The following is a 24,782-nucleotide window of genomic DNA, read 5'->3' on the forward strand; positions in this document are numbered from 1 at the left end:
ATAAATGTGGCCAATTTACTGGACTACCTCCGTAAATAAAGGCCACACTTCCACCATGTACAAAAACATGTTGATCTTTGTCAAATTTTGATGTTCACATTTAGGCTTAGTTTGTAGTTTATTTTTGTCTTAGAAGCATACTCATCCTCTTTATAGGCTAATCAGAAAGTGCTGCCTTTTTCAGATGTCTGTTTTTCGTGAAATTTCCAGATTTGCTTGCACAGGTTTGCGTATCAAAATTTCAACATGAAATTTCACGAAAATTAGATTTCTGAAAAAGGCAGCACTTTCTGATTAGCTTATAAAGAGGGTGAGTATGCTTCTAAAGCAAAAATAAACTACAAACTAAGCCTAAATGTGCAAATCCAAATTTGACAAAGTTCGACATGTTTTTGTACATGGTGGAAGTGTGGCCTTTATTTACAGAGGTAGTCCAGTAAATTGGCCAGATTTATGGGGCTAGGTCCCAGTCTGGTTTTGAACCAAACAGTTAGTTTTTTTTCACTTGGAAAATATAGAACAGTACCAGCACACCATAAAAATCAAGCACATACAAGTTTGTCAGTCTGGTTGATTCCAGTACGCTTACCCGCAGTAGGGTTCCACTAGACTTTGGCTTCACAAATGTTCCTTCTTCACTTTTCTCAGGACTGTTTCTGTGCGTAATGTAAAAGCAAATCAGAATTTAATTGGTTATACATGTACATGACACTTTGGATGGCATTTTTGGGTAATAACTTGGTGAGCAATCAAAGCGCCCTGTGATTGGTCTGTCCGATGCTTGCCAGGAAACAGTGTAGCCAGAGCTATGCACAAGTCTGCTTTCCTGAAATCAAAATGGCAACCTCAAACAAGGTGTTTGTGACAAGGATGTTTCCCGTATTGAAGGTGAAATTTCTCTTTTCTTCCCAAAGGTATGTAAACCTAACCACCACCATTTGTATATTTTCACTTCCCACTGAACTTAGCCTACAGACAGGGGCGCATAAGGCAGTTTGAAGACCGTTTTGTGGGTGAAATCTGACAATTTTGATTGGGGGTAGGCCTACGAGTGAAAATGGTAAAAAAGAAAATTAGTAGTATCCGCAATAGGGCCATCGATCTCGGACACTACTATTGCCCGACCATGTCCAATGTAAAAAAGCGATCCGTAGAGTCCTATTTACTCGGACTAGTGATTGGAGATACTTTTCAATGAAAAAAAGTTTCATTCAATGATTCATTGTCAGTTTTTTTAGAGAGTTTTCTGGTATTTAAATTAGGCCCTACAACTGGAATCTGCAATCTCACCTGTTTTTATCAGGAGATGCAATAAAGCTGTTGTTGTTGCAGCAGTCTGCTTCATCATCAACGGCGAAAGATAAATCTGTCAAACTTGCCCCCTTGGAGACCGGAGTCTTGGACCTTGACCGTGATTCTGACGGCCCACTCGCCGACCTTGCTCGGGCCTGCATTGCCGCGATACGCGGTGACCGTCGCAACTCAATCTCCGGTTTGGTACTCATTATACTTTCATTCATTGCTGTTCTTTTAAAACTATAATTCCTAATCTATACATTTACCTCACTGATACAATGACAATCGGTTAATTTTGGACAGCTGGTGCAATATGAAAATTTGACAATTCTAAACCAACCAAAATATTGAGCCACCAATCAAAACACACAGTCACGCACTACTGAATTAGCAGTCTGGTACCCCGTAGTACATGTATTTTGCAAACTGACATACGCCGCTCGGAATCGATACTAATAATGTTTCTCGAGTAGTTGTAAAAGAATCGACTACTAACTTACGTGACATGTAATGTTTCATGTTTTAGTCCAGTGGCGTAGCACGGTCCTTTTTTATTGGGGGGGGGGGGGGGGGGGGGGGGGGGGGGGGGGGGGGGGGGGGGGATTTGAAAAAGGGCACATCCGTGGTGAAAATGTAGACACGTTTTTTTCTCCGGACACTTGGTCTCCGTAAAATCAAAAATCGGGAGGGGGGGGGGGGGTACTCTATGCCGATGGGGGCGCTGTTCAAAACGGACGATTGTGCACAATATAATGGTGCTTTTAATGAGTCGCATTCAAAAAAGTCACGTGTTACGGCAGATGAAAGCAAAAAGGCCACGATTACGTTTTTAATACCCCCTTACCCCCCCCCCCCAGCTGGCTGCAGTCTGCTCTTAATTGCTCTCCCGTACTGTTTTTGTAAGTTTTAACCCGAAAATAGTGGGTTTTTTTAATATTGCTATAAATACAAAAGTTATTCTGTTTTGAATGAGACATCGAGCAAAAATCCGCTCGCGTTTTAAGAAGTTCAAGTTATGCATATTTGAGTTACTTGCGGTCCAATAAAATAGGTTTTCCTGGTTACTTTAGCACTTGTATCATTCAAATTAATTCCATGGAAAATTATTTAATTTTAGTTCCAGAACGTAATTGGGCTCCATTGTTAATTCGGGATTTTGAATTTACACCAATAGATCTCATAATATTGTTCCAGTGCAATTCGCGAATGTATAGCATTCTTTTTCGGCCAATTAAGGCTCGAGAAATCCCTGTAAAGACTGTATGGCATTGAATTGAAAAAAAAGTACAGTTCGTTTTTATTCATTTTTGCGCTTCGGTCATTCATATTCAGACGGTGCACAGACTTATACGTTAAATCGGATTTAGAGGCGATGGTTTTGTAAGTTTGGAGGGTGGCGTAAACCTTTTTGAAACAACAAAGAAAACCCATCTGAGAAATGCAACGCAAAAGTTCTTTTCTTACGTTCTTTTGTTGACATAAATCCATTAACGAATTATCATAGTCTCCGCAAGGCGGATCCAGAACACAATTTTGGAGGGGGCCAAAAACAATTTTGGTCCCCCCAAAAAGTTGGTCCAAAAAATTACGGCGTGGGGTTCGGGGCCCGCTTAAGGGCCCCGAAAATTTTTTGGATTCTAGAAGCTCTGTGGTGCGATCTGAGGCAATTTCTGACCACTTTAACCAATGTTTTTTGAGGAAAAGATGGTGGTGTACTCATTGCCTGCCTTTATTGCGATGTCACATTAAAAAAAAAAAAAAAATTGGTTTCGTTTTGGGGGGGGGGCCATGGCCCCCTTGGCCCCCCCCCCCCTGGATCCGCCCTTGAGTCTCCGTGTGTTCTTTATTCATAGGAAAGTTCAAGTAAATGTGCCACACAATGATTCACCCGATTCCATAAGGTCATCTGCACATATATTTTAGACGCACAACAACAGAATATTCATAATGTTCGATTACTTTTTTTTCTGACTAACGAAAGCGGAGTGGAATTCATTTCACCAAATCTGCTTAATCATAAATATTCATTACAAAAAGTTTGCTACCAACGAAATTGAATGACTGAATAATAATTTAAAAAAAACGAAGTTACATTTTCATTTCAACGCCGGTGTCCACATGAGACGAATTTCCCGAAACAAGGACGAATCGGAACAATGCATGCCATAGATTTGCGAATCATGAAATTCGAAATCGGATTGAACAATGGAGCCCAACGATATGTTTCAATGGAATTTAAAGGGTCACAGAAAAACCTATAACAGGGGTGGATCTAGAAATTGTTGTGTGTGTGTGGTGTGTGTGTGTGTGTGTGGGGGGGGGGGGGGGGGGGTGTTTATCAGCAAATCAGTGCTGAACTGTATGGACAGGTTTTTCCGGACAAGTATGGGGGGGGGGGGGGCAGGTACCATCTTCCGATGGGGGCGCTCTTCAAATCCGACGATCTTGCACACTAGCACTATAGCACAATAGTGTGGAAGTACCCCCCCCCCCTTACCCTCGCTGACTAGACTACGCCTCTGTGTCCGAGTGTTGCGGACAGGCGGACATATAGGTTATTACTGTAATTGTCATATTTTTTGTCGGGGGGGGGGGTGCCCCGATCCGCGCCTGTATATCAGTATTCAGGCTTCGGTATTGGCGCAAAAGTAACATCAAATAAAAGCATATTTTCGGATAGTACAAAATGTCCAAAGTAGGGGAAAAAAGTTGGCCCTATATCCGTTTAAATAAGATATGCAAATTGAAAGAGGAGGGGGAAAGCGAATTTCTATTTCTATTTCTATTTCTATGCTGCTTCTCGTTTAAAACCTTTAAAGCAACTTAACGAGGACTGTGGTGTGCTGTCTCAAATGGTGGACACTTGTGCAGGGTGCTCTGAATATGTTTAAGAGCACGGGTAGAGCAACTATTGTATTACATACAGTTTGACTTCCCTTCATTGTAACAGCATAAGTCAATGGAATGAAAACAGATAATGTCGGTTTTTAAATGCTGCAGATTGCTTTGAATTTTATACGAGGCATAGTGGCTCAGTTCACGGGGGTCGACCATAAGGAGAGCGCCGCCGCCGACACAATTTACAAAATCAGGAAGGCTTTTGTCCATCGTAGACACAAAAGTCTTAAAAGTGTCGACAACAAAATCGATATGAGACTCTATCTGGTATTTCTGAACATTTCCCGCTAATTAAACAACGGAAAACAATCTTAAAGTGAGGGTGCTTTGCCCCATACAAGAAGGGATTCACACAGCTGTTTGACAAAAGAATCACGGTCGCAATGGGCAAAAATGCATCTACATTTGTCATGAGTAGAGCCACACAATAGGGCATGGTGCACACTATCAGGCAGCAAACTACCAAAAAGAGATTTTTGGTAACTTCCATTTGAAGTTTGTTCCCCGCAGGCTGGTGCCCAGCTCCCCTCTGTTGATTCTGCGCATCCATCACAATGGCAACTGCGGGTCTGGTGGTCAGGTGCTGAACCTTTCTGGTGTGGTTGTAAGTGTGGTAAGCAATCCCAGCGTAACTCCACGATATGCAGCCACACTGGACCAGGTAAAACATGGCAAAGAAGTACAAGTCAAGCTCGTTGCGGCCGTTCCCCGACCACGCGCAAGAAGAAAACCTTGGCTGGTAGCCAAGTTTGAGGAGTCCGGTGCATTGTGGGACGATTGCAACAGTCATTGAAAACAGCCATATAAAAACAACTGCGGCCAGAGTCTTGTTTCGGCTGAAACACCGGCGATAGGTTGACATGCTTTTTGTGACTAAGATGTATCTGTTAGCAGCAATAAACGCCATACTGTTGCTGCTCGCGCCAACGGAAACAATGGCAACGAAACCGGCAAGTTTGCACAATGCAATCGGGAGTGGCCAGTGGTTGCCCAGCATAGCCACCGTATCAAGAGGGAGCACGAAACCACACGTCAACAGATCGGCAACGCTTAGATTGAGTATAAACACATTGGTTGTGGTGCGAAGTTTCTTGGATAGAATCACCGCTGCTATGACTAGCGTATTGCCGATGATTCCAAGGAATGAGACGATTATGCCCACAGCAGCCAGAGTCTGCCGCTCGGCGTAGCTGATGACGTAGACCTGATCATTAGAGCAGCATGTTGCATTGCCTTGGTTATCCATCTTACTTGAACCACGGGGAGCTATGTCGTTTACAGCTCCATGCTTGAACAACTCAAAATTGTATTTTAGCGGCAGACATAATGCACATACGGTATACTTATGAAGAAGTCATTACGTATCGCTGTTATCCCTTAAAGTGATACACATTTCACACACTGAAAAGCAGTCGCTCAAACCCATATGGACCGGTTGCAGGCACTAGTAGCCTAGGCTACCTCACTTGCTTAGTGTATCCTATCTCACGCGATTGCGATTCTAATTGTATCTACCGGAAAAGATGCCAGTGACACCACGCATCTTCGTCAGCGTTGTCCAGCGCCCCAAATATGAGCTCTGATAAATTAGATTTGCACAGGCGGGTTCGAGATGTCATTCTTGAGTCGCCAGGGATTTTTGTTTGTTACTTTCAATGTGACGGGGGTCTAATTAGATATCTTAATCTTCTGTTTGTCAGGCAGCGCAGGTTGCCCTGTTGGTCTTATACATCGTTTACTTTGGAATATGGTGGCGTATCAAGATCAGAAGCGGGGCTTGCCCCCTGGCGACCTTTTGCCACTCTAAATGATTTGTTTTAAAAAACAAATACCTTTTAAGGAATCAAACGAAACAAACTGTTACAAAAAAGTGCAAGTCTTATACTGTAGCGCACACTCAAGGGAAGAACGTCTTGAAAATAGACGTATGTGACTGGAATAACGACTAGCACTCCAACGACTAGATTTTCAGGACTTAATTTGTGTACCCCGAAATTCCTTCGCGCCGTAAATACCGAAGACAACAACTTTCCAAGGTACAGGCTTATAGTCCTGTGAACCGTGTTCTTCTTCTTTCTGTACGATCTTTTTAAATATTATTCTTTCGTTTATGGTATAACGCGTTTTCGAGCCGAAATGGGAGCTTTCTCTCGAAAATGCTTCTCATGGTTTGTGAGCACATGGCAGCCGTGACACATTATTATGTCCTTCAATTTCTCCTTCTATTGCGTCAACACAGTAGGCCTATAGGACTTATCATACGAAAAATGGATGATCACATTAAATTTTTCTTTCTTGGGTCGCACCATAATGTCTGTAACTTTATTCAGAAGTGATTTACAATATAGAAAGTTAGCCTCGCCTCATCACGCAACTTCTCGATGACAACTGGGCCTATATGAGTGATTGATTATGCATTCTGTTCATCTCAATCCTTGTCCAACCGTGTCGTGCTCTCCATGAGTCATCAATCATGCCCTTGCCCCACAAAACGTCAAAACAGCAGGTCCTATAATCAAACAAGTTAATTATTTTGTCACTCTTCAGACTCGCCAATGCACGCAAAGTGGAACGGCCTGCGCCTATAGCCTATACGTGCTGTTGTCTCCGACGTTCGCCAATAGATGGCACGAGATCAAGCGAGCTTTTTTGGCAGGATTTATGCGCAGGACACGTGTCAAAAAAGCAATACAACAATTACTGCTATATGTAGCCCTTAAAGGGAATATACAACATTTGCTTTAGTGCTGTAATTTTCAGAAATGGATGGAATCGGGGGTCAGTATTTTATAGCAAATATGGTTAGGCCTACACTGACTTAAAGTTTTGTGTTCATAGATGCTGGAAAAACTAAGAAAAAAAAATAAACTTCTTGCAGCCTGGTTCCCGGACCCATACACTTCAGTTGAAATGGAGCAATTTATAGATGTCGGGAAATTGTAATGATTAATATGCGCTCTTGTCTGTCCGAATAGCCACCTGGAATGTCCTCAGGCTATGTGCCATCAAGCTGTCGCGAGCGAGCTAGCACGATAACGGATTGACATCGTCAGAGTCACTAAAGCACGCATTTCTGGTAGTGGATCTGCTTCTATCAACGAATACACCATGTACCACTCTGGTGGTAAACAAAAAACGAAGACAAGGCGTTGCTCATGTTTCTTCACTCTAAAGTTGCTCACTCCCTGACTGCCCTGGAAGCCAGTCTCAAGTCGTATCCTACAGGCACGTCTGCGCCATCGTCATGGTCATCTCACAATTCTAAGTGTAGTTTACGCATCGCACAGACGGAGATCGCTATTATCACCGATAAAAGACGCCTTTTACAACCAACTGGAGCCTTTGATACTCTCCATCTCACCTCATGACCAGTTGCTCGTCATTGGAGATTTCAACGCTGTGTGTGGAGTTCAGACGCTCGGGTTACGGGGATGTGGTCGGGAAATGGCACCGGTCACCGTCTCAATGACGATTCAACTCTCCTCCTTGGGATGCGTTCACTTGCAAATCTGGCAGTCGTTGGCTCATTCGTCAGGAGGAAAGACATTCATCTGGAGGCTCACCTGGATATCGATCAACGGTCGTACTGTGAAGGAAATTGATCGCATTAGCAGGAACCCCTCCATCCAGGGTGCATAGGGCCGGGCGCAGAGTCCCCATGCAGCTATGATCATCGCCTAGTCGCTGGAGCTCTCAGCCCTATCGTTGGATATCCAAATCGCAAAGCCGGAGACAAGACATTAAGGCACTTCAGGAAGATACTGGTATCCGTACTCAATACAACATCACAATAGTAATAAATTCCAGGCAATTGAGTTCCTCCCAGATGACCCGGACTCCACTGGGCTCTCCGTCAAGTCATTCCGTTCTGCAGCCACGGAGACAGTCAGTTTCTGTAGGCAGCGAAGTCGTCCCTGGCTCACCACATTCACGTTGAACAACTTGGATGGGAAGCGTACTGCCCGCCTTCAAGGCAATAACCAGGAATGGCGATGGCTCAAAGGAGTCTTTAAGCCTCGCAATCAAGTCTATGCGAGGCACCCAGTAGTCTGGGCATATTATTCCACTTATTTTCAAGTCAGATGGCTGGCTCTGCCTGCAAGTCAACGGAGGACGCATTGTGGCTCGTTGGCGCGAACACGACGAGGCCATGCTACATCATGCTCCAGCAACTACCTGCGCTGACTTGGATGCTGCAGCAGCCGCCAACCTTTTGAGGTACGTCACGCCATCAGGAAACTTCGGGCTGCAGGATCCGATGGTATCTTCCCGGAGTAGTTGAAGTGCGCTGAGACCCCTGTCAGCCTTACCCTAGCCCTCCGTGAGCTCTTCAACAAGGTATGGACGTCGGGCAGGGTCCCATCCGAAAACAAGGGAAAGGGACCCCGAAATCAATGCGGTAGCTATCGACCGATCACTCTTCTGTCAGTACCTGGAAAGGTGTTTTGCTACATAATACTATCCCGTATACAATCACTGCTCAAACCCCAAGGGTTCGACAGCAATAAGGTTACGAAGCCGGGCCGCACAACCAAGGACGCCGTGCTTGCTCTACGGCTCCTCTCGGAACTCCATCATCATGGATTCATGAGACTTCTCAATGTGGCCTATAAGTTGACATCAAGGCTGCATTAGACTCCGTAGACAGGGGCGCTCTAGCTGTGGAAGGCTCTGGCGGCCTCCGGAACACACCCCTTTAAATTTCTATACTCTAACCTTACCAAGTATTTCCTCAACGGCACTATATCAAGAGTTTGGCTTTGCAGTGACGTGTCTGATGCATTGTCAACATCTTCAGGTGTTCGTCAGGGATGCATCCTTGCTCCTACACTCTTCTGTCGTGCCTTCGACTGGAACATTGATATGTGTGTCAGGGTGATCTAGGAACAGTTGGCAATGCGCTCTTCACTGACCGGGATTACGCAGATGACGCGGCTGTCTTCACAACAGATAACCCTATAACCAGTGGTCATCCAAGCTCCAAAGGTTTGGGGAAAGGCTGCTACCTTCGGTATGCATTATGTCCTGGGCCAAGACCAAGATCCAAAACACCGGTTCAGGACCACCCCCCCCCCCCATTCCCCCCTCCCGGCTTCCATCACTGTGGCAGGGCAGCAGGCAGTTGATGTAATGCCACTTATCTTGGATGCGACATCCACTCTTTATCTGATGGAGGATACTCCTCACATGATATCCATCGCCGAATCGGTTTGGCTTCTTCAACCATGGGCCAGCTGGTTGGTGTCTGTAGAAACAAATGCCTCACTTTCCGCACGAAAATCCAGATCTACACCACCTGTATCCTACCGATCCTCTTATATGGATCCGAGACATGGACGTCACTCAAGGAGGATTGACGTAGACTTCAAGCTTTTCATATGTGTTCAACGCCGCATACTTGGGGTGAGATGGTCTGATTTTATCACCAACGAGGCCATCTCACGGAAAACCAGGCTGGAGGATAGTCTCCCATCATAACGGCGTCACTCCTTCTTTGGGCACATTCGTCGGCTCCCCAGCATGCAACACCCAGCACACGCTGCCCTCAAGCGGTCTTGAAAAGTACTGTTTTTACGACTGTGAGAATGTTAAAAACTTTGGACGGCCCCTTGCTGAACAGATGTACCACTATAATCATGATTATTTTGTGTTGGTGTTTGTAATGTGGTTATAGTAATAAATTGTCTGAGTGGTTGTAGGTTTAGTAACAGTCACTGAATAAAATGGGTTGAAAACAATAGAAAATATACCGGGTACAATTATTATAGGCCCATTAAAAAAGGTAGATTTATTGAATCTTTTGTTGCCAGAGTCATCTCTTGGAAACTGAGTTGAAAGATTAACTATAGTTCAAATGAAACCTAAAGAAATACATTGTAATATAAGAATATAACACTGTTCATCTATAATGCAGGTTTCATGTTTATTATTTTGGATCGAGGACAGATTTGTTTATATTTGAGAGAAATTATAGGGTTAAATATTAAGACAATGACGACAATTAGTCACGGCGCAAAATGTGGCGACGGACAATGCTTATACTGAGAAACGGGTTATAATTATCTGCTGTTACTGCGTCAGATGTCGTTGACTCGGTTCGAACTGGAAAAAAAAGGGTATAAATAACTTGAACGTGTAAGAAAGTGACCTTGGTATCCAAATACTATCCACACAAGAAATGAAAATACCTTGAAAAGAACTTATTGTTTAAAGTCGCGTCCATCATTAGGGAACGACACATGTGCTCTCACAACGCTGACAGGAAAGAGGGTGCTAAACTCATGCGCAACCTCGGTAAAAACCGGCCCGTGGATGTCCATTACGGGCACACTCTCGCAAAATGTGGTTCGGCAGCTTTCTATACAAAAACCTCGTTGGCTCGGGGTTTTGTGCGTAAACCTTATCAGTCAGTCGATCACGCTCAGCTAACCATGTTAATCGGACCATTTTTTCCAAGAGTGTGTCTCTAATGGTGTATGACGTTTTAGGCGAACCGGATTAATGGACCGATCCAGTAAACCCATAGAGTTATATTATAAAAACTAGAGCGCGCATTCACTATACCGCACGCACACTGCAGACGTGCCACCCAGTAGACCTCGCCGCCATTTTGTAAGTGGGCAAAAAATACTCGGATGTGCACACTTCAGGATTGACTGCAATGCGTATCTTGTTGTTTTACTGTTGGTTCCACCTATAAATCCCCCCGACGATGCCTTGTTTTACCGTGCTGTTTTGCTTAACGTTATGTGTTGTGCGCATGTGCTTTGCCCACTTACAAAATGTCCTTGCCAGCACGGGTGTCACGGTCTCACTTCTCCGGCGTGCTAGCTTCTCCAAAACGGAAATTTCGCTTCAACACGCATGCACAAAATTGCGCAGTAGTGTACATTTTCGTCACTGTATGGTATTAGTGTGCTGAGTTTTTCGGGGCTGTACTTGTGTACGTAAGATATTTGTATGCATAGAATTTTCGTGGCGCGCACTATTAACTCCCAATATTAAAGACTTGAATTTGAAATGCACATTTATTTTAAGCCGTGGTTGCAAAAATAAGGACAAAATGGACCACGAACGAGCAAGGAACACGGACCAAGGAGTGGAATTCGTTCTTAATTATTCCTCCATGAACACACACATGCATGACGCTGGGAACACAAATCAGAATGCTTGCAAGACCATGGGATGACTTGACCCGCAGGAAGTGTTACATAACACATTCTTGGGTGTCCCTCACTGTGTTATTAATGGGCTTGGTAGACTTCAGAAAACAGCCCGAGGAAAAGTAAGCTCAGCGGACACATGAGCATGAATCGTGCTCATGTAACGTGCACTGTAACGTGCTCAGTTATCCGCCAAATCGACCCGGAAAAGCTAGCACGCCGGAGAAGTGAGACCGTGACACGGGGTCACGCGATGAGTGCGCTCTCTAGTTTTTTTAAATTTAACTCTATGAGTAAACCCCGCCCACTGCGCACTGGGCAAATTAACACGTGCTCCTATCCAATGCCACACTGCATTTTCCTGCCGCGTACCGTGCGAGCACGTCGGACATATAAGTCACGCCTGTGATTGGTCAGAACACCATGGGGCGGTGCTTACTGGATCAGTCAATCATAGTCCACCCACACACCGTATACCGTTATTAGAAAAAACTCCGTTTATTTCGTTGCATTCCCGATGATCATTATCGTACACCACCATACATTTATCGTGAATTTCATGTCGCGAAAAAAAACCCGATGTTGTAGAACTTCAATGTCTAAAAAAAAATTGCGATCATCGACAGTGTCGTGAAATAAATTATTAAGTACGTCTTAGTTGTCCCTAGTTCGGGCCCAGGGGCGGCGAAACCGGGGTGACACCCCCCCCCCTTAGATTTTCCCAAGTGCCCCTCCTGCGGACATAAATGTGCCCCCCTTGAGCATAAAATGTGCCGGCACCCTCGAGATATTATAAAAACAAAACTAGCTCTAAAATCTCGGATAATTTGTTTTACCAAAATGGTAGGCCTATATAGCCTGAGAGTTCTGATATAAGCGGGGAATATGAAAACCCGAGCACTAAAACCTCTACAATGGGCCTTGAAAATGGGCAAATTATGAATTTCAACCGGAAATACGTCAAGCACCAAGCATTGGAATTTTCAAGTCAGAATTTCTGTCTCTTAACATAGATGACATCATCAGGGGGCCCACTTTGTTGGGGAATGGATAGGTCGATACACAATTTGGTTGAGGACTGTGTTTTGGCCAACAAAAAAAATACTCCGGTCTCTGGTCAGCGCGCGCGTCGATTGTAACCATGCGCGTCAACCTTTTTTTCTTCTTCAAATTAACACGGAAGCTACAACAGCGCCCTCTACTACCGCACCTCCTCAAATATTTGTACCAAGGAGCACCAAGGAATGTAGCCTTGACCAAGGCTATCAGCTTGTTCCCATACGAGCTTGTTCCCGCTACCGCACACCGTGCGCGCCGCGACACAATCACTAGTTGTACTATACCGTTAGCCTCAACGACCCTTGCGTGTGCTTTGTGTGCATGTACGTACGCCCCACACACACTTCCGCAAACAGCCGTATACAGTAAGTCGAGGCGATATCTTCTGCCTCGATTTACTGTACGGCTGTTTGCGGAAGTGAGTGTGGGGCGTACGTACATGCACACAAAGCACACGCAAGGGTCGTTGGGGCTAACGGTAAATAGTACAACATTGTGTTGCTGCGCGCGCGGTGTGCGGTAGCGGGAACAAGCTCATATGGGAACAAGCTGATAGCCTTGGTCAAGGCTACAAGGAATGGGGAAATAGCACCAAGGCAAATGATAAAGGGCACCAAGGCAAATTATGGAGAACACTAATGTATAATGAGGGCACAAAAAAGCAAAATAGTACCCACCTTGTCTGTACAATTCAAGCTTTAAAAAAAAAAAAAAACGCATCGCCGCATCAATTCCGGAACTTCGGTCTGACCAGAGACCAATTATTTTTTGTGGCCTTACCGTGACTGTTTATTCCACAACAATATTTTAATACACATTGATTGATTGAACTGGTTACAGTGAACTTAGACAAAGAGAACTGGGTGAACTGAAATAGACTAGAATAGAAATGGAACAGAATTGGAATTGAAACAGAATGAAACAGAATGAGATACTGCTGGTGGAGCAGCACTTATATACTGGTGGAAACAGGAAGTCTTGAGAATAAGAAATACTTCAGAATGGGGAAACTTAGTCATATCGTGGTTTCCTTGAGTCTTAGAAAAATGACTAGGAATGAGTAATATAGTTCCTTAAAACAATGATCTTGAAAGTAACTTGGTTTAGTGACCAAAGACTTGTGTGTGGGCAGTGAAGGTCATTTGCTCTGTATAAAAGTATAGGGACTACACATTGCATAGAATCCAGGGACATACCGTTATTTCGTTTTACCGTTTTGGATTTTCTCAAAAACAAAAACAGTAAACGAACCATTGACCGTTTTGTCGTTTTACAGTTTTATACAACGACAAACGATACCAGCCCATCACCTTCCCCCATTTGATTTTACGGAGGCCAAGTGCCCGGTGAAAAAAAACATGTCGACATCAAGTACAGCACGGATGTGCCCCCCCCCCCAAAAAAAAAGCTGGATGCGCTGCTTCACCAACGGAAGATGCCTTTTATTGGGCAAGTGCCCCGGTGATACGACTGTAACTGGTTAGTACAAAAATTCAACCCCAAAAGTGGGTGCAGTACATTTTGTTTTCGTCCTTCACAAATTTATTTAAACAGGCAATTGTTTTCAACTCAAGTTGATCAGTAGGAAACTGTGCCACCCCTCTAAGTAAGTCTCGTGACCAAAATGTAATCGCCCATAGCGATTACGTCATTGGCATTCTATCCGATTCTCATTTCTAACCCAGGCTTGCGCTGAATGCACATTATGCAAATAACGTGTTTAGAAGATTTCCACTCAGACTCCAGCCCTATTGTTACATTCATGCCTCGCTGATCACCATGGTACAGCGACCTAGCGTGCACGGGCTTTATCTTAAGCTGTTGTTTCGGTGCTGGGCTAGGCCTTCATTACTGTCGTTGTGCTCCTCACGCTCACTGCATGCATGCAACTCATTACACTGTTCACAATTATCATTTTGGCTGTGTATCAAATTGTTTATTCTAATTGAACGTGCACATTGTGACCAATTTATATTATATTAACAAAGACATCGTTACCATTTACTCCAAGATCAACACCAAGAGGGGCAATGTCTTCAAGGGTAGAAAGAGGTACGTTACATGTCTCTGATTAATGTACATGATTGGGTATAAGGTGTATAAGCTCTGGTAAAAGTAGAGAGTTTTGTCACCTGAAACAGAGAACTCCTTAAATTTCATTGGATGTTAAAAAAAGTTAACATGGAAGATAAATTACAGCAGAATTCAGGTTGAACGAAAATGATTATTTTATTCAATAATAATGCAATGCCAATAGGAATCTATCACGTGCAGTGACATTGTGTTCGCACGCGTGTTAATTTGCATATAGGAATTTATAAAATACATGCAGTGACATTGTGTTGCACGTTGAGTATAACATTTGCATAGAATTTCGTCTGAAATGTGCAGCGACATTGTGTTCGCACGTGGGGAGAAATACAATTTCGAAAGAATTCGTCAGACACGTGCAGTGACATTGTGTTCTCACGTGAGTTAATTGGCATAGGAATTTGATAAGTGCAGTGACATTGCGTTCGCACGTGGAACAGTTGAAGGGTAGCATTCCAGTGGAAGTTTTTTTTTCTTCAAATTGTTGCCCTGAATAATTAAACTCGCTAATTTACACCAGTATTTTCAATGATAAACCTGTGACAGTGTCTCCTTCATTGTCACATTGACTTGCAGGTCTTATGTAACTCCCTTTCTGGAGAAGGTTAAAAGACGTTCTCCACCTCAGTCTCAGAAACTAAAAAATAAATTGAAACCATATAAAACCTAATCAACATTCTGGGCAAAACGTTGGTGCAAGTGATGCAAACAATTAGGTTTTTTTGTAGGTCAAGTTGGGAGGAGTGCAGACGCTGCAGGCGTGCATTATGCAGCATCCACAAAGCAAAGCAGCTGCTGGATCTGTAGGAGTGTTAGGATAATGTTATAGGCATTTAAATTCGGCGAAATATTCTCATACGCGTTTAGAAACATCCGCACCGCGTTCTATCGCTTTTCCGTTCGACAATAGGGCATATTCATGCGTAATGTTCAGCAAAATCTTGTTTGTTTTTTGGTTTTTTTGGCTAGACCGGAGACGGTTTGGTACGAAGACCGTGAAGGGACATGGGAGTTATTTATTTTTTTTTCATAATACTGTTACGTATGTGTTATTGTCACGTACGTACGTAACTCACGCACGTACTTGAATATTATCACGTACGTAGGTAATATTATCACGTAGGGCCCACGTGATAATTATTACGTACGTAGGGCCCACGTGATAACTATTAAGTACGTTTACACAACGTATACTCGTTTAAGGATACACGATGATTATTACTTACATATGCAATACATGTACGTACGTAATATGTACTTATTTATCAGGTATGTACGCAAAAATAATACTAATATTGCGTTAGTACGTAATATTATATTATCACGTACGTATGTGATAAATTAAATGTATCACGTACGTACGTTGTGATTGTCATATGTATAGTAGTAGGCCCTAAATAAGAACAATATGTTCATCTCCTCTTGGTCTTCGTACCCACGTACCCGCATATCCGCATATCCGCGTACCTGCGTAATCGCGCGATTTCGTGTACCATACTTCGGAGTGATAAAATCTAGGGAACTGTTTAGCAAAGTGCAATGAATAGTGTTAGGGAAAATAAAGCAAACGAAAATTAGGGAGCAAGCATAGCCCGCTGCAAGCATGCGCACATTGAGCCTGCATCACGCAATGCGATGGGGAGTTTAGAAGTTTTCTCAACAAAAAAAAGAAAAAAAAAAGGTTAATTTATACAGTATAAAAATAACACTAACTTAATGCAAACGAAAATCAGTCTAATGAATAACCTAAACTTTCACTGTCCCCCTAAACTTGAAAGTACTGGTGTATTCATTTTATTTTCGCTATTAAGAAACTTCACTCGCAAATTTAAAGTCGATTTTGTAATTGATTGAGAGTCATTTTGTGATGTTTTATCGATCAACTGGAATGCTGCCCTATATACGGACATGGGCTGGTACTTTGCCCAACTCAAAACAATAATTAAACAAAGTTAGTAAAACAACTACAGAAAGTGGCAATGCCTGGTGCGTTGTCCACCAACGACGATATAATTTCTTTATAATTGTATAAAATGTTTAAGGGCAAACAAGATTCATAAAATCTAGGCTATCGGCAATTGACAGTGACCATGCCTGGTGCAGTGTCACTTGTAAGGGATACCCTCTTCGGTGCATATTAGTGCCGATTTCCAAGGGGCCCCTTTCTTCAGAAGAACTTGAACATCAAAACTTAAACCATTTAACAAAAACACGGAAGGACGTTACTACTTAAATAGCCATACAGAGAAAACTGTTGGTTAATAAATAACACTAATTCCTAAATGAGCTCTCTGTTAAGGTGACATATACGCTCTTATAGTAACACTAAAAGGTCAAAAAATCTGGGATTAACAGCGTCTGTAAAAGCGCCGCATTGTCTATACTTCGCTAGTCTGTGAGCAGTGAGGGCACAGTTGACAGTTGACCATATTTTAATGATCTTAGTAAAATCCAAAGTCATAACTTTGGTTAATTATACTTTGCATAAATTTATATAAAAGACATTTTTATTCTGTGAAGAGCTTTTAAGCTCGGTTCATTATTAAGTATTTAAAGATAAACTTATCTGTGAGTAAAAAAATGCTTACAGAGAGAATGACTTTTGGGGGGAAAAAGTCAAAAGTAGATTGTATTTTGTTTCATTGTAAATGTTGCATATTTGATTTTTTGCCTTTGTGTGCATTACTCTCTGTGTGGTGTGATTTTTTTTAATGGTATCCGTCTGTTGTCTCTGACAATAGACAAAAATTAAATGTTTTTAAATCAAATTAATCGTTGCGGCTACGAAAATGTCAAATCGTTAATGGTGTTATTTTTTACCTTTACTGCAATACCTACCCGGATATTTACTTGACTACGCGTATGACGAAAACTGAAAACAAAATTCAAATCGGTCCAAAATAAATTGTAGTGAAAATCACATCGTAAGCGATTTTTTTTCCGCAAAAAAAATCACTCTGCTTTCTACGTGTAGGCCTACACGCTAGGAAAATGATGAAAATAACGCGAGGAAAACATCACAGCGTTAGTGAGAGTAAAAATACCCGAAATCAGTATTATTTTTCTTGCCACAAAGTAAACAAAATGGGTTGTGGAAATAACAAATCAAAATGACGAAAATAACGGCATAAAAATTAATCATCCGCAACGAGAGAAGTAAATACATGTACATGTTTAGAAATTAGCACCAATTTGCAAGTACAAGTAAATACCGGTTCTACATTGCCGCAAAAAGTCGGAAAGCGAGTTTTGGCAAACGGTGGGAAAATGACGGCAGCAAAAGAAAATGAAATTGACGAAATTACGAAAAAAAACACCATAATGAACAAAATATCTGTTTAGAAAATGACTGAATTTCAGTTATATACAGCGGCATTGCAAAACATCAAAATTGTTGGCATTGTCGAGAAGTGCCTTCAAAAAGACCTAATTGCCCCCCCCCCCCCCCCCCCCCCCCACCAAAAAAAGTATATTGTGAAAGGGTACAACTTATTGGCAACCTGCCATTATCGGCGTCGGCACATGTTCGTGTTTATTATGACAAAAATGATCATGTCTGTTTTTAAAAGTAAATAGTGGAAACATGGGTAGAATCGTTTAGTTTCTATTTGGTAACAAGTGGCCTTATTACAGGTAGGCTTAGACATAATGCTTTGGAATGTTTCACTTCAGTAACAAATGGGCTAGGCCCAGTGTTTTTGTAACCCTGTTCACTTAGGAAAGAGTTGCAGCTTTCATCAAAGAAACTGATGATCTAAAAGTTGAGACTGCATGGATGAGCTAGGCTGCTTTGTCTGGACGAAAATCAACCCGCCAAAGCTCCAACAGCCTCATCACACAGAAACTCGAGGAACCGGAAGCAGGGAGGAGGACCGACAGATGAACGGATGACCTGCTTGCTGGGTTACCCATTACTGATTTTTGAGGTTAGTTTACATGTTGGCCTCCTCTTCGCAGGATCAATCAAGTCACAGAACTCATCAAAATGGGCGATCTGACTCTGTTTTAATGTTCTTCCACAAACAACGAGTTCTGGTATCCTTTCAGAAAAATGAGGACCACTGACTGATGAGGGAATTGTTTTACTGAGATTGATGAGCCTGCCTCAAGACATCGTCAGGACTCCAACAGCCTCATCAAACAGAAACTCTAGGAACCGGAAGCAGGGAGGAGGACCGGCAGATGAACGGATGACCTGCTTGCTGGGCTTCCCATTACTGACTATCAGGTTTGTTTACATGTAGCCTGCTTTAACAGAAACAATAAAGAGCTAATCAAAATGGGCGATCTGGCGCTCTTCTATGTTCGTCCACAAACAACGAGTTCTGGTAGCGGGGCTTTGCTTTGTGGGGTTATTCAATGTTGTCTTTCCCCTTTCTAGCCCTGGCACAATTACAGCTCAATAAATCAAATGTTTGCTTTCGTCATTGAATCCTTTCAGAAAAATGAGGACCACTGACTGATGAGGGTATTGCTCTACTGGGATTGATGAGCCTGCCTCAAGACATCGCCAGGGCTCCAACAGCCTCATCAAACAGAAACATGAGGAACCGGAAGCAGGGAGGAGGACCGACAGATGAACGGATGACCTGCTTGCTGGGCTTCCCATTCCTGATTGTTAGGTTAGTTTACATGTAGGCCTCCTCTTAACAGGAACAATCAAGTCACAGAACTAATTGGCGATCTGACTGTGTTATTATGTCCGTCCACAAACGAGTTCTGGTGGCAGGGCTTTGCTTTGTGGGGTTAATTCAATGTTTTTCTTTCCCCTTTCGAGCCGTGGCACGAATACAGCTCAATAATTCAAATGTTTTCTTTCGTCATTGAATCCTTCCAGAAAAATGAGGACCACTGACTGATGAGGGAATTGCTCTACTGGGATTGATGAGCCTGCCTTAAGACATCGCCAGGGCTCCAACAGCCTCATCAAACAGAAACATGAGGAACCGGAAGCAGGGAGGAGGACCGACAGATGAACGGATGACCTGCTTGCTGGGCTTCCCATTCCTGATTATTAGGTTAGTTTACATGTAGGCCTCCTCTTAACAGGAACAATCATGTCACAGAACTAATTTAAATGGGCGATCTGACTCTGTTATTATGTCCGTCTACCAACGAGTTCTGGTAGCAGGGCTTTGCTTTGTGGGGTTAATTCAATGTTTTCTTTCCCCTTTCGAGCCGTGGCACGAATACAGCTCAATAATTCAAATGTTTCCTTTCGTTATTTGAATCCTTACAGCAAAGTGAGGACCACTGACTGATGAGGAAATTGCTCTACTGAGATGAGGATGAGCCTGTCTCAAGACATCGTCAGGGCTCCAACAGCCTCATTAAACAGAAACCCGAGGAACCGAAAGCAGGGAGGAGGACCGACAGATGAACGGATGTCTTGCTTGCTGGGCTTCCCATTACTAATTCTTGAGGTTAGTTTTTAGTTACATGTACCTAAAGAATAAGCAGAAACAAGTAATCAAAATGGGTGATTTGGCGCTCTTCTATGTTCGTCCACAAACAACGAGTTCTGGTAGCGGGGCTTTGCTCTGTGGGGTTATTCAATGTTGTCTTTCCCCTTTCTAGCCCTGGCACAATTACAGCTCAATAAATCAAATGTTTGCTTTCGTCATTGAATCCTTTCAGAAAAATGAGGACCACTGACTGATGAGGGAATTGCTCTACTGGGATTGATGAGCCTGCCTCAAGACATCGCCAGGGCTCCAACAGCCTCATCAAACAGAAACATGAGGAACCGGAAGCAGGGAGGAGGACCGACAGATGAACGGATGACCTGCTTGCTGGGCTTCCCATTCCTGATTATTAGGTTAGTTTACATGTAGGCCTTCTCTTAACAGGAACAATCAAGTCACAGAACTAATTGGCGATCTGACTGTGTTATTATGTCCGTCCACAAACGAGTTCTGGCAGCAGGGCTTTGCTTTGCGGGGTTAATTCAATGTTTTTCTTTCCCCTTTCTAGCCCTGGCACGAATACAGCTCAATAATTCAAATGTTTTCTTTCGTCATTGAATCTTTCCAGAAAAATGAGGACCACTGACTGATGAGGGAATTGCTCTACTGGGATTGATGAGCCTGCCTTAAGACATCGCCAGGGCTCCAACAGCCTCATCAAACAGAAACATGAGGAACCGGAAGCAGGGAGGAGGACCGACAGATGAACGGATGACCTGCTTGCTGGGCTTCCCATACCTGATTATTAGGTTAGTTTACATGTAGGCCTCCTCTTAACAGGAACAATCAAGTCACAGAACTAATTTAAATGGGCGATCTGACTCTGTTATTATGTCCGTCTACAAACGAGTTCTGGTAGCAGGGCTTTGCTTTGTGGGGTTAATTCAATGTTTTCTTTCCCCTTTCGAGCCGTGGCAAGAATACAGCTCAATAATTCAAATGTTTCCTTTCGTTATTTGAATCCTTTCAGCAAAGTGAGGACCACTGACTGATGAGGGAATTGCTCTACTGAGATGAGGATGAGCCTGTCTCAAGACATCGTCAGGGCTCCAACAGCCTCATTAAACAGAAACCGGAGGAACCGAAAGCAGGGAGGAGGACCGACAGATGAACGGATGTCTTGCTTGCTGGGCTTCCCATTACTAATTCTTGAGGTTAGTTTTTAGTTACATGTACCTATTAGCAGAAACAAGTAATCAAAATGGGTGATTTGGCGCTCTTCTATGTTCTCCCACAAATAAAGAGTGCTGGTAGTGGGGCACTGCTTTGTGGGGTTAATTCGAACATTTCTCCTCCCCCCCCCCCTCTTGCTCTGTTACTTGTTAACTTTACTGAGATACCTATACCTGAAATATTTGACATATAAAGTGTGTAAATAATAACATTGCAGTGGAAATCAAATCATGAGCGGATGTTCTTCTCACAGAAGTGCTTCTCCGTTTCCAACAAGTGGCTGAGAAAATGATGAAATTTACGCCGAAAATAACTGAAATCTGTGTTGTTTTTACCTTTACTGCGATACCTACCAGAAATATTTGACTAAACGCGTGTGACGAAACGTGGAAACAAAAATCAAATCGGTCCGAATTAAATTACAACGAAAATCACATAGTACGTAGAGTTTCTTCTCGCAGCACGGCACTCTGTTTCTACAGGTAGCTACAGGAAAATTACGAAAATTACACCGAAAATCGACGCGGCATATAAGTGAAGTGACGAAACATAGTTTACACGGCTAAAAAATCGCATCGTTAGTGAGAGAAATAATACTTGATATCAGTGTTATTTTTCTTACCTACAAAGTAAAAAAAATTCGATTGCGGAAGAACGAAATTAAAGAGACGAAAATTACGGTAAAAAGATTAACAGCGGCAGCGAAGGAAATAAATATTTGAAAATCATGCCATGCAAAAATTTGCTAAGGAAAAATGACCGAAATAATGTCAACAAAAAAATTTCAAATTATAATTGGCAGGCACTTCCGGTACAATACTACACTGCTTAAAAAAGTTGGAAAACGAATTTTGGTAAACGGTGGGGAAAATGACGGCAGAAAAAAAGATTAAAAAAAAAACGGAAATTAAGGAATAACTCCATTATATTGATGTAAAGAAAATGACTGAATTTCAATTAAAGCAGCATGTTAAAGGCATTCCCCCAAGTTCTAGGCCTACACCACATCTGTTTAGTATTATTCGTCAGCGAAAATAACTGCAATTTGTGACATTGTCAAGAAGTTTGCCTTCAAAAAGGCCAGAAATAGCCAGGTTATGCATGTGAAAAGGTACAACTTAAGTGTAATCAACAAAGCGATAGGGAATATGGCTGTATAAGACATGCAACATATTTAATTAACTATGCAACATTTCTTCGTGTTTTTGTAAAGGTTTAAACTTAATCTACATCATTTATGTGAGTCCGATTTGGAAAGATCGGCAGGGATACATGTTTTCATCAAGTATATATTTCTCCTTTGAGTTACTCATTTGGTTGTCTTACTTTGACCTTTAATAACGTATAAGGCCGACAGTGCTGTTTTATTGAAGGGGAGAACACGAAAACCATATTAACGGAAAAAAAGCGTTGCAGTAGTTAAAAGAGATCGGTCTAATATAGACGTTCACGATCAAATCTTTGTGGGCTACGAGTATACCGTACTTAACGTAAATTTCAAAAGAAAGCATTTCAACATATGCGACAGGTTTAGAGTAACATAGAAAACTACTATTTCCCTGTTGATTTTAGCCTACGTGTAACCCTCCTTCCGTATAGTACTATGTTCAATGTAAGTCCGATTTGGAAGGGATTGGCAAGGATTAAGATGGCATTTTGTCATCTTAATGTCACGTGAATTTCTTTTAATGGTTGTTTATAGTGTGCGAGTTATATGCAGTTTCCAAAGCAACCTGCCATTATCAGCGTCGGCACTATGACAAAGTAATCGTGTCTGTTTTAAAAAGGAAATAATGGAAACATGGGTAGAATCGTTTGGTTTCCATTGGGTCCTACCCATGACCTGGTTATAGGTAGGCTTAGACATAATTATTGGCTACATTTGCAATGTTTCACTTCAGTAGCAAATGGGCTAGGCCCAGTGTTTTCGTACCCCTGTCCACTTAGGAAAGAGTTGCAGCTTTCATCAAAGAAACTTCCTGATGATCTAAAAATTGAGACAGACTGGATGAGCTAGGCTGCTTTGTCTGGACGAAAATGAACCCTCCAAGGCTCCAACAGCCTCATCACACAGAAACTCGAGGAACCGGAAGCAGGAAGGAGGACCGACGGATGACCTGCTTGCTGGGCTTCCCATTACTGATTCTTGAAGTTAGTGTACATGTAGGCTTCCTCTTAGTCACAGAACTCAAAATTGGTGATTGGCACTTTTCTGTGTTCTTCCACAACGAGTGCTGGTATAGCGTTGTGTTGCTTTGTGGGGTAAAAATCGAAGTTTTCTTTCTCCTTGCACATATTTCTTAATAATATTTCAGATTTTTTTTTTCGTCATTTGAATCCTTGTAGAGAAATGAGGACCACTGACTGATGAGGGAATTGTCTTACTGAGATGAGGATGAGCCTGCCTCAAGCCATCGTAAGTTGGGAGGACCGACGATGGACTGACACCGCCTGCTGGGCTGGCCATTACTGATTCTTGAGGTGAGTTTACTTGAAAACGAAAAAAGACCTGGGTATGAGGATTATAATTTGTTATTCCTCTGATTGTAGTTTGTCCCTCCTACAAAATCCACAGTGCTTGATTTCCTAATATATGTATTATTTTTTTTTAATTTGCTTGCTTGTTTTGTCATGTTTAGGACATGAAGACCACCAAGCTTGGACGAGACTGGACAATGACGGAACTGCTCTACTGGACAAGGATGCCCTCATCGGAAACTTGAGTTAAAAAAACTAGCTTGCACAATATGAAATGATAAATCAGACTGCATAATGCAACATCATTAATGTTATACACTAAGGCAACAACACTAATATAAAATGAAAAGTAATTTTGATTCCATTAAATTATTTATGCCTCTAAAATAATCTTAAACCGGATACTGCAACAGACAGTTAACAATGGACAATAATTGAAACTTGCTGAAAAATTATTGTAAGGGTAATAATTTGTCACTGGCTTTTTAGCAGTGACATGTCTGGGAGAAGGGATATTCCTTTGATCTGTCCTGGGTCATCCAAAATTATTGCATCAATAAGTTAATAATTTCATACTCCTTACCTTTAATGCATTCAATTGGATCATCTCGGTAAATTATAAACGAGGTCTCGCCTAAGGCTTTCTATTAAGGATTAATTTATTGTTTAAAAACTGAAGAAATGTAACAAACTTTATTTAAATTTAACGTCTTTAACAAGACGTCGGTTTAACTAAAACGTGACTTTTTTTCCATTGTATATTTATTAGAAAACACAAGAACGTTTAATTTTTAGGAAAATTTAAAGAATAAACTGTTCAGGAACTTCTATCCATCAAAATGCATTGCAACAGGTATAAGTGACACTCAAATTACATTTGTGTTTGTCCTTTTGTGATTTATTTCATTGCACTTATTTTTTACTTGTTATATTTTTTACTTCGTATGCACAATTGTTGCACTTTTGTTTACTTGTTATATTTTTTACTTCGTATGCACAATTGTTTTTCTTGGTGGTTTTGCATGTCTTTTCATTTTCTTATTAATAATTAACTAACCTCACAAAAGGATAAACGCAATTATATCGAGTGTTGAACTTACCTCGCATCAATTTTTTTTTTCACATAAATGCTAAATTAGACAAAATATAGTCCTTAAAT

The 24,782-nt window shown here is 42.1% G+C and overlaps 2 protein-coding genes and 2 long non-coding RNA genes across 5 annotated transcripts in view; 2 read left to right on the plus strand and 2 right to left on the minus strand.

Moving 5' to 3' along the window:
• The window catches only part of LOC119721887 (rho guanine nucleotide exchange factor 3-like), a 49,678-nt gene extending 47,981 nt beyond the window's left edge, over positions 1-1,697 (minus strand). Inside the window, exons 1-2 of the mRNA XM_038191830.1 lie at positions 1,291-1,697; positions 590-656 (exon numbers count right to left, since the gene is read on the minus strand). Coding sequence (XP_038047758.1) covers positions 590-656; positions 1,291-1,520 — 297 coding nt within the window. The 5' untranslated portion in view covers positions 1,521-1,697. The remainder of the gene's footprint in view (positions 1-589; positions 657-1,290) is intronic.
• Positions 1,698-4,505: 2,808 nt separating this feature from the next.
• On the minus strand, positions 4,506-5,440 carry LOC119722204 (melatonin receptor type 1A-like). The gene is made up of 2 exons (XM_038192250.1): positions 4,658-5,440; positions 4,506-4,550 (listed from the first exon to the last, which is right to left on the minus strand). The coding sequence occupies exons 1-2, from the start codon at positions 5,438-5,440 to the stop codon at positions 4,506-4,508; spliced, it is 828 nt and encodes a 275-aa protein (XP_038048178.1).
• Positions 5,441-14,103: 8,663 nt separating this feature from the next.
• LOC119721891 lies at positions 14,104-18,253 on the plus strand. The gene is made up of 2 exons (XR_005270337.1): positions 14,104-14,468; positions 18,195-18,253. It is a non-coding gene; the product is annotated as an uncharacterized LOC119721891 (long non-coding RNA).
• A 1,620-nt stretch (positions 18,254-19,873) lies between these two features.
• LOC119721890 lies at positions 19,874-24,708 on the plus strand. 2 transcript variants are annotated; one of them, XR_005270336.1, is made up of 4 exons: positions 19,874-19,930; positions 23,062-23,296; positions 23,492-23,626; positions 23,785-24,708. It is a non-coding gene; the product is annotated as an uncharacterized LOC119721890 (long non-coding RNA). The 2 variants fall into 2 exon arrangements; XR_005270335.1 differs by lacking the exon at positions 19,874-19,930 and having other exon boundaries at positions 21,237-23,296.
• Positions 24,709-24,782: the final 74 nt, after the last annotated feature.

Source organism: Patiria miniata, unplaced genomic scaffold (assembly GCF_015706575.1).
Source record: "Patiria miniata isolate m_02_andy unplaced genomic scaffold, ASM1570657v1 HiC_scaffold_14, whole genome shotgun sequence".
NCBI classification, from domain to species: Eukaryota; Metazoa; Echinodermata; class Asteroidea; order Valvatida; family Asterinidae; genus Patiria; species Patiria miniata.